Here is a 14,441-nt window from a genome sequence, read left to right as displayed (position 1 = left end):
GTAACTCTCCAATAACAAGTGTTGGGTGAACAGATTACAGTTGGGCAATTGATAGGATTGAAATAGCATTAAGACAGAACATCCAGATTATTAATCATGTAGGCATGTTTTCCATATATAGTCATACGTGCTCGCAATGAGAAACTTGTACAACATCTTTTGTCCTACCAGCCGGTGGCAGCCGGGCCTCTAGGGGAACTACTGGAAATTAAGGTACTCCTTTTAATAGAGTACCGGAGCAAAGCATTAACACTTGGTGAAAACATGTGATCCTCATACCTACGCCTTCCCCTCCGGTTGTCCCAATTTCTGTCACTTTGGGGCCTCGGGTTCCGGACATAGACATGTGCAAACAACTTGTAGATACAATCTAAGCAATAAGTATAGAGCTTAAATCTAAGATCATGCCACTCGGGCCCTAGTGACAAGCATTAAACACAACAAGATTGCAGCAACAATAACTTCACAAACTTTATAGATAGACTAATCATAATGTAACAATCCATCGGATCCCAACAAACACAACACCGATTACATCGGATGAATCTCAATCATGTAAGGCAGCTCATGAGATCATTGTATTGAAGTACATGGGGGAGAGAATACCAACTAGCTACAGCTAGAACCCGTAGTCCATGGGGGAACTACTCACGGAGCATGATGGAGGCGGTGGCGTTGATGGAGATGGCTTCCGGGGGCACTTCCCCGTCCCGGCAGGGTGCCGGAACAGAGATTCTGTCCCCCGAATTGGAGTTTCGCGATGGTGGCGGCGCCCCTGGAGTCTTTCTGGAGTTTCGTCAATCAGTACTGCGTTTTTAGGTCGAAAGGGCTTAAATAGGCGAAGAGGCGGCGCAGGAGGGGCGACAGGGTGGCCTCCCACTAGGCCGGCGCGGCCAGGGTGTGGCCCGCGCGGCCCACATGTGTGATGGCCCCTGGCTCTCCTCCGACTCCCCTTCGGTGTTCTGGAGCCTCCCGGGAAAAATAAGATCTTTGGCGTTGATTTCGTCCAATTCCGAGAATATTGCCCGAACAGCCTTTCTGGAACCAAAAACAGCAGAAAACAGGAACTGGCACTGTGGCATCTTGTTAATAGGTTAGTTCCGGAAAACGCATAAAAACATTATAAAGTGTGAGCAAAACATGTAGGTATTGTCATAAAACAAGCATGGAACATCAGAAATTATGGATACGTTGGAGACGTATCAGGTATATACAAAGGGCGTCATGGATATTGCAGTGTGGTGATTGAAGCTGTGTCAGATTATGACCTGTGGATTTGTCATTCTTTCTTTGGCATGGCGGGATCACACAATGACATCAACGTGTTGCAGCGGTCTCCGGTGTTCAGCAGACTAGTGGAAGGGCATGCTCCACCATGCAACTATGAGATCAATGGCCACAAATATACCAAAGGCTATTATCTAGCCGATGGTATATATCCAAAATGGGCCACTTTTGTCAAAACAATCTCGGATCCATCTGGTATGAAGAATTCCCACTTTGCTACACGACAGGAGGCTTGCAGGAAGGATGTCGAGCGGGCATTTGGTGTGCTTCAAGCACAATTTGCCATTGTCCGGCACTTGCTCTAAGCTGGTCTCACGACCAAATGTGGGAGGTGATGCAGGCTTGTGTGATCATGCACAACATGATCATCGAGGATGACCGCAAGAATCATGCGAGGACACATGTTGGTCCCTATGAGTGTCGTGGCCCTCTCGCGGAGGTTGATCATGAGTTGCCTGCAGATTTTGCTGATTTTCTCGCTATGCACGCAGAGATCCATGACAGCAATGTTCATGAGCAACTTCAAGCTGATCTCGTTTAGCATTTGTGGAGGATCAAAGGAAATGCTGTGGCACCTTGATGTAGCATCTAGCCCTATTTATTATATTTGTTTACTTGTTTTATTGTTTGTTGTAATTTAATTTGAAAACAATCCTCGCAAACATTTTTATTCATATGCTACATTTGATAAATGGTTATTATGTGTTAAAAAAAGTATTTTTAATGTTTGGGGGCGGCGTTTGGGGGACGCGGCTGGGGAGCGACGTCCCCCAAACGCGGCACGAACAAAACACGTCCCCCAAACGCTCAATCCGACGCGGTTTGGGGGACGCTTTGGGGAACGCGACTGGAGATGCTCTTGTATCAATTTTCGTCTATATTCCTTATAAAATGGCCAGCTCTCTTCTGGTCAGTTACCTTCCTTTTAATCACTGAAATGACATTTGTTCTATCCTGTGTTTTTTAAAAAAAAACTAGAAATGTGGCCCTCGCAATTGCGAGGGCATTAGTCGAAAGTGTTTGTGTAATAATTCTATATTCTACGGATCATTTTTCGATCGAGGGAACACTTGTCGTACTTGTTGCACGGTAAAAGTACAAATTGTATGTTGCATTTGTTGATGCCATTAATGAGGTCATGCATCTTATCAAATACCAAGTTACCAACTCTCCTAATTTTTTTCTTTTGTGCTATCTGAACCGGAGTCTGATACGATTAAACTGAATCAAGTCTGGTTAGTTTATTAACAAACTACTATATAGTGGCCTTTGCTTAGCAGTGCAAGTTTTTTTGAAAGTTTATTTGGTATGCCAATTCTCTTTCATGTTTGAATTTTGATACTTATATTAATTATTAATCTCTTCCAAAATCTTAGCCACATATTTTAGATTAAACTCTCAAAATAAATAATATGTGGCTTTATGTAGTGTCTCAATTTTTGAAGCAGTTATATTAATACGCTACACTAAATCTTTCTTTTAATTGGTATATAATAGATAGATAGATAGAAATGGTGGAACCTCTTCATTTTGCTTAGAAATACTCAAGATTTTTTGAGATTTGACTATGAAATGCACACACTAACCGTGTTCAGAATGTTTGCGTAGATCAAATATGAGCATAAAACCAAGTTGATTATCATTCGGGTAGTCACCGATATTAATAGTTTCGAAAATACCAATATTTCAAATTTGTTGTTAATTTTATAAAATAAGTTGTTGTAGATACACCACCATTGCCTTCGCTAAAACTTTTTTTACATCGACGTATTTGCTTATACCAGTGGTTACCAGTATTACTGGTTTTCAGAAATACCGGTCGTAAGACTGCCTATGATTTATAAAAAAAAATCAAACTTTTCCAAAATTTTGAAAGAAAATTAGATTTGAGCAGATTATATAGATACCGATAATTTTCATCTAACTCAAATGTTGTTGTTGGTAATAAGGAAAAGCCGGTTTGCAGTGAAATATCGGAAATAACGCTTGAGAAGAAAAACCTAACGTGTATATATTAATCTAATTCGTGGATTAGCCTCATTGCTAAAATTTGTATCGTACAATCTTCCTGCACAGTCCTTTACACATATCATGTAAATGTTTTTTTCTGGACATGCATCGGTAGAGATGATACGATTGGAGTTTTGGACCCATAGGACTAAAACGTTATGTATTGCCGTGTTTCTCTAGAATTACTTTTTGTACTACTATGTATCTCTAGAATTCTAATTGGCCACGGCAGTTACGTAATCGGTCGCTAAATCCTGCTTTTAGTATTTAAAAATGGCTTGCAGCAGTAGACGGAAAGGCAAGTATGGGCCAACCTGGTTCGGAACCAACATATTAGATATTTACTTTTAAGTTTTAGGTGTTAGCTTTCGTTTGTACACAGCTAATGTTGATGTAACTTCTTTTATCCCTCTACACAATGGTTCAAAACTCATCTCCTTCCTTTATTTAATCAGCCGGGTCTATATCTCATAAAGAAACCGTACGTGTCTCTTGAAGTTCAATAGCATCGTGTACGATAATAGGTGTTATGTAACGTGACAGGAATTTGCGTAACATTTTCTCCTTTAAATCTTGGCCATTGTTAGAAAAATTAACAGTGCATGTAATTTTGGCTTATGTGGTTTAACGTGGTGGCTTTATTAAACATCCGAATTTTGCTTTTAGTATATAAAATAGATAGATAGATATTATTGTTAGAAACCCGTGAAAGATAACATTGATACTTTACCTACACTGGCTATTCATTTTGAGAAACACACAGGTACATAAGGGCATCTCCAGCGGCGCTCAGCGACCGTTTGCGTCCGCTTTGGTCGTAAATGCGTCTGGCATCCTCTCCAGCGGCACGACGCAAAGTGACCGGGCCGTCCGCGGAGACGCAAACCTGGCCCAAATATGCGGCAGGTTTGCGTCTCGGCGGACGCTGCGCGGACGCGCAAAGTGTCCGTTGCGGTCTCCATCGGGCCCGCCTAGCAGCGAGCCTGCATGGAGGGCATCGCTTCCTTGGCCATCGCTTCCGCGTCTGCGCCGCAGCCTTCGCCATGAATGCCGCAGCTTCCTGTTCTGCGCGTGCACTGGCGGGCGGCGGCTGGGCTTCAGCGGCGCCTTCAATGGCATCGTATCCCGTGCGCGACCGCCCTTAAAAGTCCACCGGCTGCGTTGCTCCTTCGCCGCGCAGCTCCACTCGCACTGTGCCATGGGGAAGAAGAACGACTTCGAGGCCTCCGGCAGCGGCAGCAAGAAGGTGCCGCTCCCCGTCACGGTGGGGAGGCTCATGCACGGCAAATGGGTGCCGTGCGACGCCTGGTCCGGCGTGCGCGCTGCTGGCGGCCGGCGGCTCAGCTGCCGCCGGGTGCCCATCCCTCCAAGCACTGCGCGCGAGCCTGAGCGGACCAACGAGATCCGGCGCGGAGGCGATATCCGCCGGCGGACCTCCGCGCCGATCCGGCGTACGCCATCGACTCGGAGAGTTGGCGTACGTACCTGTCCACGGAGACGGACAGCAGACGAAGGGCTGGCTTCATGGGCGACAGGGATTATCCCTTCGGCCCTGCACCGCCGGCTCGTCGTCAGCAGGCGCCGACGCGTTGTCAGCAGGCGCCGACGCGACGTGAGCAACCGCAGCACAACGACCGCGAGGACGAGGACGACGACGACGAAGCCTACGCCGTGTACGACGACGACGACGACTACATCGAGGCGCTCGCGTACCATAGCGAGGAGGTGAAGGACGACAGCGAGGACTACGTCGGCCTCGTCTTCCACGAATGGCAGCAGGCCATGGCGGAGGGCCGGAACTCGAGTTCCCCGACAACATGACGGACGACGAGATGGCCAAGCTCGGCCTCCTCGTCTCCGAGTACGACGCGCCGCGTGCGCCGCCGTTGCCCGGCTACGCGACCGCCGTCATGCCGCCGGGCCTGTCCGCGGATGAAGCCCTTCGACGAGCGCTCCTAGACTCGGCGGCGCCTCCTCCACCGCCGCCACGGCCCTTGGGCGCCTCCCCACCACCGCCACGGCCTTATGGCCGGGCTCCTCGATCGCCGCCGCGGCCAGCCGGGCGCCTCCACCGCCGCCTCGCCCGCAGCCTCCTCAACCTCGAGCACCGCGATCGCGCCCGGCGTACGCTCCCCGGATGGCTATCGGCCGTGGGACATACGGAGATCATCGTGCTCGACGACGACGAGGAGCAGCAGACGGCAACGATGCGCGAGCGAGGGCGTTTTAGGTTTTTTTTTTATGTTTTCAAGTATGTAAGTTATGTTTCAGTTTTTGTAAATTATGTTTCAGTTCAAAAAAATGATTCGTCCTAAAAAAAAATGCATCGTGCCGTTGGAGCCACCCCGACACAAACGGACGCGCGGTCGTTTTCGACCAAAAGGATCGACGCAAACGGACGCGCGCGGACGCTAAAATGCGTCGCGCCGCTGGAGATGCCGTAAGACATAGTCGCACACACATGGCCACACTGCCAAGCAGGCAGGCGCACGCACACACACACAATCACATATCGTCCACGGAGTACATCACTTGTCACAAAGAATTCGTGTGTCCATAGCATTGGTATTTCGACACGCCACATTCGTGGTAGCAAAGCCTCTCCCGGCCTCCCCCATCGAACCCTAGCTGCAGCAACCCGCCGCCGCCGCCTCTCCCGTCTCAGGACCCCGCCCGTGCTGTCTCCCGTCGCTGCCAACCGCAAGATCCTCGCCGCCTCCTCCAGCCGGACCCTCTGCACAGAGCTCGGCCGCCGCGGCTCTGCACCGAGTCCACCGTCGCCTCCAGCCCGAGCAACTCCTCCCGCAGGACAAGCTTCTCCACCCCGAGCGCCTCTGTACCCCGAGCACGCCGTCCAGGCAGCAAGCTCACTCTCCCCCGGTGAGCTGCTTAGCACTGATGTATCCCACTGATTTGTATGCCCCCTAGTACTATGTGATTTTATAAAGAGAGAAGTCTAATTTACCCCCCTAAACTTGTATCAAAGTTCAGCTTATAACCCTTAACTTTACTTTGGTTCAACTTTCAACCCTGAATTCTAAAAATGGTTCAAAAGCACCCCTTGCATTGTATTAAGCTGGTTTTTCTTGTACCGTGTATGTTATATATTGATCAGTTGGTACAATATATAGGAAGAAAAACCGCTAACTGGCGAGAAAAAAATGGTTCAATACATGTCAAAAAAGGGTAGAAGGGTCCAATCCGAACAGTTTATAGAATTTAGGGTTGAAGATTGAACCAAAATAAAGTTGAGGGCTATAATCTGAACTTTGAGACAAGTTTAGGGGGGTAAATTGGACTTCTCTCTTTTATAAATGTGGATCTAATTATGCTACGGGAGCACACAAGTTGTACTAGTACAGACGAAAATACACTGTCAAATTTTTTTTTTTACTACAAACGAACCCTAACTCAAATGCGAAATGCCCGCAAGCTGTCATGTCGTATGTTTTGATTTGTAAACAAAAATGCTGACTGATTGAGTAGATTTTTGATCGAATTGCAGATTTTATCATGTCATCGTTCACCGGTGTATCTGTGGTCACCGACGGAAAGCACTGCACCATGTCGGATGTCGTCAGCACTACGGACTGTGGGTACCACTTGCTCATGGTCAAAGAATACTCGCGCACCGTACAAGAGATACCCATTGGAGAGAAAATCAGCTCTGGGCCTTTCATGGTAGGAGGCCATAAATGGCACATTGACTACTTTCCTAACAGTGAGAGTCCGAGTTGTGCCGACTCCATTTCTCTCTTTCTTCGTCGTGGCGATGACATTATGGAAGAGGCTGTGAGTGCGAAGTATCAGTTTAGCTTCGTCGACGAGGTTGAGTATCAAAAGCCGATGCACATCCGCGAAACTGAAACATACATTTTCTCTAGCGAAACTCCTTCCAGGGGCTGCTGTGTGTTTGCAAGAAGAGATGCCCTTGAACAATCAGCTAATCTGAAGGATGATTGTTTCACCATCCGGTGTGACATCATGATTTGCAAGGACACTACACAGTATGCTGGTGGGACCATGTCTGACATAAGCCACCATTTTAACAATCTCCTTCAGAGTAATGTGGGTGCTGATGTGACATTTGAGGTCAGCGGTGAGACGTTCGTTGCACACCGATGTGTTCTTGCAGCCCGATCTACAGTTTTCATGGCACAACTCTTTGGCCCCATGGCAGAGGGTACTACATCCAGTGCCATACAGATCAAAGACATGGAAGCAAGAGTGTTTGCAGGTTTGCTTAGCTTCATCTACACAGATACACTCTCTATGATGTTTAAGCATATCATCATGGAAGAGGAAGAAACACAGGATGAGGAGGAACCAGTAGAGGATAAGATGTCAGAAGTTGAGGAAGAAGGACAAGAAGAGGATGCACTTTTGCTCAGGTGTGTGCAATTGCTGCAACGCTTGTTTGTAGCCGCAGATAGATATGATATCCAACGGCTCAAGTTCTTATGTGAAGACAAGTTGTCCAACAACATAGATGTGAGCTGGGTGTTGTCCACTCTTGCTCTAGCAGAGCAGCACCACTGCCCCAGATTGAAAGAGGCATGTTTGAAGTTTATCCAAGTCCAATCTCCCAAGTGTTTGGATAAAATTATGGCGAGTGATGACTGGGAGCATATAACTACGACCTATCCCTCTGTTTTGAAGGAGCTCATTTCCAAGCTTGCATCCAATCAGAAGGAGAAGAAGAGGAAGCACGAGAGTATATAATGCGAGACCTGAAGCAACACTATTATGCATAGATGTGATGGGATCCTCTAATGGTAGTCTGCTCACCTTGCTTTTGTTTCATAATAATGTCATTTGCCTATTTGCTGAACCAGAAGGGTCCAACATATGGGAAAATATGGAATTGGATGGCCTGTAGTTTTAGGTGCAAGCGTTGACATTGACCTGTGCAAGTTCCCTAGCTAGTTGTTTCTCTGTTGTTGCTTTGTGCCTTCCCTGCCATGTAAAAAAAACCTTTTCTAGTGGTTATCAAGAATGATGCAGATGTTTATGGAAGGAGTATTGTGAACCTGCATTTAGGGGAAGTAATTTTGATGGGGACCTTCTACTGATGCATGCTTTTCTATTTTTTTTTATCCGATTTTGCTGCTGATTGCACAACTGTAGGTTGACTTGTTTGTGGTTTGGTTTCATGTTTTGTGCTATTGGTGTTTTGAATTGCTGAAGTTTTTTTTGGTTGGTTTGATCTGTCCTGATAGCTGTTGAGTATTTTTTTTTCTCTATCACTGTTATTGAGGTGATTGCCTCTTATAAACATGCATGATAGGAATTGGGATGATGTTCGGTAATTTGGTTTCTTTCATGCTGTTGGTAAGATGTAGAATGGGAATATGCTACACTGAATTTACGTTATTGCACACATTTCTCAACCATCTATTGATTTGTGCATTATAAGGTCGATTGGAGCAGTACTCATGGTTTCCTAGATGCAGCTGTTTGTTTGAGCTGGAAGTTATTTTGGCATGAAGTGAAGGATGAAGGAAGCATAACTAAGTCATCCTAAATGCTATTTGTTACATCCACGTAATTACTACTATGCTCAGCTACTTATCTGTTTTTATGTACATAGCAGTTTTAAATGAGATGAAGAATATGATCTCAAATACTGCTACTGGACCAAGGAGAGTGCTTGCATCTTTTATGACTCTAGTGATTTATCAGCTTTATTCAGTTTGTAGACATTCTAGAGAAATATCTTTATTCTAGTGTTATCTCTGAAATATTACTCCCGCTGAAAGATGAAAGGATAGAAAGGAGTCTACGGAACATTATTCCATCTTATTAATCTCCTCTGCTGGCCATAATCACGCACCCCGAGATCCACACCAGCATCAGGAAACCAGCTATCTTGCCCCTCCTTGCAAGGCTCTTTTTTGTACAAGGCACGACACCCACCTGCTCTACATTTATCCATCCGTGTTGAAGTCCAGAAGAAGGCCCTCTCATTCACCCCCGGCGGCCTCTTCGGCCTCAACAACTTCAAGCCCATACTGTTCTTCGGCCTGACAGTCGAACTTGCTTGGACCTTGGGGGTCGACTGTTTGGCATAGGTTCACATGGGCTCTGATGTCGTTTGCGGTGAGGGTCTCGGCGGCGGTCGTCTAAGGTGAAGTCGGAATCGCTGGCTCGTGGTGGAGTGACGACGATGACGCTCGATGACATCCTCAACGATGGTCTTTCTTCTCCATGACGAGTGTGCTTCGTGTGGGTAGCCAGGTTGGCCGGGGTACTCAGTGTGTGTTGTTTGTTTTCGTCCGATTTTCTCCTAAAAATTTCGGCACTTTGGGATGAGGCAAAGCTTTTGCCTCCGTTTAAAAAAAAAATTGTTCCATCTTATTAATCTCCTCTGCTGGCCCTAATCATGCACCCCGAGATCCACACCAGCACCACTGCAAACCAGTTGCCCCTCCTTGCAAACCAGTTATCCATCCATGTTGAAGTACAGAAGAAGGTCCTCTGATACAGCCCCGACGGCCTCTTCGGCCTCAAGAACTTCAAGCCCATACTGCTCTACACACTCTTCAGTTTCAGTATCACACTATCCCAGACCAACCTGCATTTGCTATCGTTGTTCATATGCTAGTCTTAACTATCTTGTGTACCTGAATCTTGCCATTCTGCCTTGCCTGACAGTCTAACTTGCTTGGACCATAGTCAACTTCACAAAATGCTAGTACGTGAGATGGTAGCACCACCTCGATTAGTTTAGACCATATACTTATCTACAGAATTAAGTTGCTCATTTGTTATGCGAATCTTATTCCTATATGGTTTACTGGGATTTGCTGGTTCTCCTTTCATCATAGCCATGTCCTCACTGGTCATGATTACAGCTGCGTATGCGAATTAAGCAAAGGTCGAAAAACTCCACAGTACACTGGACGATCAACATTCAGCTAGCTAAGCTCCAGGAAGCGCCGGGCCATGGGATGCTTGGCTTCAGACAGCTCCGATGGGGCGAGCACCTCCACAACCTCGCCGTCGACAACGAGGCACACCAGATCCGCGATCCGCTGGATCTGCTTCACGCTGTGGGAAACGATCACCGTGGTGAGCGCCCTCGTCTTCTTCAGACGCACGATTGCCTCCTCGATGTTCTGCGTCGATATCGGGTCCAGCGCGCTCGTCGGCTCATCCAGCAGGAGCACCTGCATGCCACATTAGAGACCGGCAGAAAATGTATCAGTACCAATGAATTGCAGCAAAGCTTGCAATGAGATGCCATGCGAGACACGAGAAAGGGAAATTCGGCAGTCGAAGATCATGTTCATGCCTACCTCCGGGTCGTTTGCGAGGGTGCGGGCCAAAGCTACGCGCTGTGCTTGGCCGACGGATAGCTCCGATGCCGGCCTAGAGCACAGGGCCGGGTCGAGGTCGGACTGACTCAGCAGGTTCTTCACCTCTGCATCGGTGAGCTTCTTGCCACGCAGCTGTGGCCCGTATCGCACGTTGTCGGCCACGGTTCCTGGAGCAGCACAAAAGGAATAGAAAATCAGACGGTTCTTTACATGTTTTTTTTTTTGGAAGGGGTGGCAAAAGGTTTGCCACACCATTCTTTCTTTTCATGTGGCTGGAACTTTTATTCTGTTCTCTGCATTGAGCAGCTAGCTTTTCATCTTTGCCACTGAACTAAGCTGTGAAATAATGTAGCAGCAGCAAAATGCTTTCCGGAATAAACAGTAAAAATCATACTAATTAAATAGTTAACTGTTAAAAGGCTTATTCAAAGTTCACACCCTTTCTGTTCGTGCAGAAAGGAATCAACAACGTTGTTAGCTGTATGCCTGTTTTTTTTTCAACACAGACAGAGACATACTTGTTTTTCACCATATTTTCTTCCGGCGTCCAAAGGACACCGACATTGTGCATGCCTAGTTTTTGCTCTTCAGACACCCAACTGACACAAACATGTTGCCTAAATATTTTTGAATTGTTCCCAGATGGAAAGAAAAGGGCACCTGGGAGCACACACTCCCTAGTGCAACTTTAAAACACCCCTGTTGAATGACAGTTTTCTTGGACTGACACTTCTAACATTTCCCATTTTTCTTCGATCCTTTTGTGGAAAATCCGACAAGAGCGCTACATATTTGCTAAGAAGATGATATCAAAAACATATTTACGAGCTAAGGGCGCTTTTTAAGTGAAACACGACAAACAAAAAACCACAACTACCCCAGGAAGGGCGACACCAGCCGCACCCGATGCAGGCAAATATCTTGAAAAACAAGATGGTGTGCACGCTATCAAAAGAGCTTCTGTTTCCCTCCTTCTACGCATTATATACCGTACTGTTACTTTCTTTAACTCTTCATTCCTCAAACTGGGGCGTCATTTAGTTAAGAGACAGTTGTATTTGACTTTTTGTCGGAATTTTATACCACCATAATTGTCTTTTGTATTGTATAAGGTTAGAACAAGTTGATCTAGCACCTCGTTGGTAGTTGCCACGTTGAAGTTGACATTATGCTAATACTTTCAAATTGCATTAGGAAACCATGTTATTACGCAAGAGCACATAGTAAAATGGCGACCCAATTAAACATGCACATGGCATGAAGAATTCAAAAAGTCAATGTTCCCTTTGCCTAGTATCGTGTCATGGAACATGTACGCAACATCTGATTGAGAAATTAATCATGGAGAACTGTTATGCGTATGGTTACTATTCAAGGTGATCCATCTGACTTGCACCTTCATTACAAAATTTTCGTAACGATTTCAGTAAGCTAAATTTGCTCAACATGTAAAAAACTAATTTTAAGACTGTTTTTTATGTTTCAGATGCAAGATTGTTTCATGTTATTGGCAAACAGAGTAGCTTTACCAATTGCCTGCATTAACCACTAAAGAATATACAATTGCGGCAATGCTCCATCAGCAGCGGGCGCATTATAGCCTCAGCATTCTGGCAAGAATCATGCTTGTCCACCCATTGATCCTCGACCCCTCTATACAACTTTAATTTCTGAACATGGAATCCGTGCCCATGACGCCTGTGCAAGATGATATATCAGACCAATCCCATGATTTCAAGCAAATTCCTAAAATTTCGGTAACTCGTTGGGTACTGAAATATCTGTAACTCAAAGTTTCAGGCAAGATTCAAATAAATTTGAAATCAGATTTCAATTAGGCCCAAATTCTTTAATTTCCAGAAAATTTTGATAGATCAAAATCCAAAGAAGCTTTTGACATTCCAAATAGTTTAGTAAGGTCTGATTTTTTTTACCGAAATTGTTGGAAGTAATCTGCCAGAAATTCTACATCACCATCTATTCTTTTTGTTGATTAATTCATTACTAAAATTGCTGTGTCATATAGTCAAGAGACAGTTTTTTTGACTTTTTAGTCGGAAATATTATACTATCGCGCTTATGTTTCTATTTAGCTTAGAAAAAGTCTAGCACATCATTGCTCTCCACCACGTTGTCAGTTGACAGTATGCCGATAGTTTGATATGACATTAACAAAGCAATGCAATTAGACAAGAAGGCGTAAAATATCAATCTACGCAGTGTCACCCGGGTTTAACGAAACCCGCTTACTGTGTGGGCCGAAAATCCATATTTCTTGATATTAAAAAATTCCAAATAATTTTTTTTGCATGTAGAGGACACACGTATGTACGCGTGTGCCATTTTTTATACCCAAATTTGAAAGTATGTAGCTTAGACAAAAATAACAAGTTTCAGATGAATAGTCTAAAGGAAACTCCTCCCTCCCGAAACTTTTGTAACTTAATGATCAGGTAACAATGTAACTAAGTGACAGAGTAAGTTTAATCAGGTTCCACAGTATCCAGGTTCTGAAAATGAGCGTTAGCATGTCATGTCGACTTCAGGAAGTCCCTAGTAGTGAGTCAATGTTCCCTTTATCTTGCATGGTGTCATGGAAAACATATTGAAGGGATTTAACACACACCTGATTGAGTAATTAAACATGGAGAACTGTTCTGTGTATGCTTACTAATGTAGCTGAAAAATTCCGTAACAATTTCAGAGAGCTAAATTTATTCAATATGTAAAAGAACTAATTTCAGAAAGCAGACTGAAAGGCCCAGGTTTTAGTAAGCCTAGTTGATTGTTCATCTGCTTGCATGGTACTGTACTCAATGACGGTCATAAGCGTAACCAGGAAGAAGATTATAATAGCCGAAGCAACTAGCATGACTTAATATCTAAGTACCATGTCAGATCTCCCACAACGTAAAGTATATATGTCTTGATAATATAGTCAGTTGGCCATACTATTCCCCCACTTCCATGTCAACAAAAGTGATATTCCCCACTAGCACGCTATCATCAGTTCATCATCCCCAACCAAACTAGTTTCAAGCAATCCATCGTCTAACTAGCTGATTTAACGGGGAAATGTTGCAGTATACCAATGTCAAACGTCCGATCGAGTGAACTGAACAAGTTCATGCTTTTGGGGAAATCGATTCCCGGCCGGGGCCATCGTGGCGTAAAAGGGCGTACCGTCGAACATGGCGGGGAGCTGGAAGAGCATGCCGACCTTGCGGCGGAGCGTGAGGACGTCGACGCCGCAGATGTCGGCGCCGTCGAGCGTGACGGCCCCCGGCGCGGGCTCCCAGAGGCGGTTGAGCGCGCGGAGCAGCGTGGACTTGCCGCTGCCGCTGGGGCCGATGACGCCCATCACCACGCCCCGCGGCACGTCCAGGTCCACCCCGCGCAGGATGTCCTGGCCGGTCGCCTCCGACCGCCGCCGCAGCCCGCGCACCCGTATCTTCGGCCCGCCGCCGGCGAGGCCGCCGTCCACGTCCAGCAGGTGCTCCCTGGTGTCATCTGCGAATGCATAATTCGACCGGCGCACATCCGTCAAGCTGCAGAGCAGCGCGTTTTATGACATGAGTCAATGAGTACCTGAAGCCGAGCCCATTCGATCGTGGAGAGGATAGCGGCGGCAGCAGAAGCTCACGCGGGCACGCAGCGCAAGGAGCAGAGGCAGGAGAGCGCAGAAGCGGGAGTCGTCGTGTCCGATATATGGTTGCTGTGGAGCGTAGTGTCGGGTTCGACGCGTCCCTTTTATTGCAGGCTTTTCCAAACTTTTTCCTGGGCTCCAACTGAGGTGGGTATCCGGCTTTTAGCCGGTGCGTGCGT

General features: G+C 46.1%; 1 protein-coding gene and 1 pseudogene across 1 annotated transcript; one reads left to right on the top strand and one right to left on the bottom strand.

The window, feature by feature from the left end:
• The first annotated feature begins 6,712 nt into the window (after positions 1-6,712).
• On the top strand, positions 6,713-8,292 carry LOC124661940 (BTB/POZ and MATH domain-containing protein 1-like). Its single transcript, XM_047199827.1, has 2 exons — positions 6,713-6,740; positions 6,803-8,292. The coding sequence occupies exons 1-2, from the start codon at positions 6,713-6,715 to the stop codon at positions 8,017-8,019; spliced, it is 1,245 nt and encodes a 414-aa protein (XP_047055783.1). The 3' UTR covers positions 8,020-8,292.
• A 1,709-nt stretch (positions 8,293-10,001) lies between these two features.
• Positions 10,002-14,220, bottom strand: LOC124684258 (annotated as a pseudogene).
• Positions 14,221-14,441: the final 221 nt, after the last annotated feature.

This window comes from Lolium rigidum, chromosome 1, assembly GCF_022539505.1.
Source record: "Lolium rigidum isolate FL_2022 chromosome 1, APGP_CSIRO_Lrig_0.1, whole genome shotgun sequence".
NCBI classification, from domain to species: Eukaryota; Viridiplantae; Streptophyta; class Magnoliopsida; order Poales; family Poaceae; genus Lolium; species Lolium rigidum.
The sequence above is the reverse complement of the archived record's forward strand: the minus strand, read 5'-3'. Positions and strand labels throughout refer to the sequence as shown.

What these genes read in the sequence shown, in the direction of transcription:
- LOC124661940 (XM_047199827.1), top strand. Translation starts at nt 6,713, where the DNA reads ATGCGAAATGCCCGCAAGCTGTCATGTC. An exon ending in TGCCCGCAAGCTGTCATGTC is followed by an intron (nt 6,741 to 6,802) that starts GTATGTTTTGAT and finishes ATCGAATTGCAG; the next exon opens with ATTTTATCATGTCATCGTTC.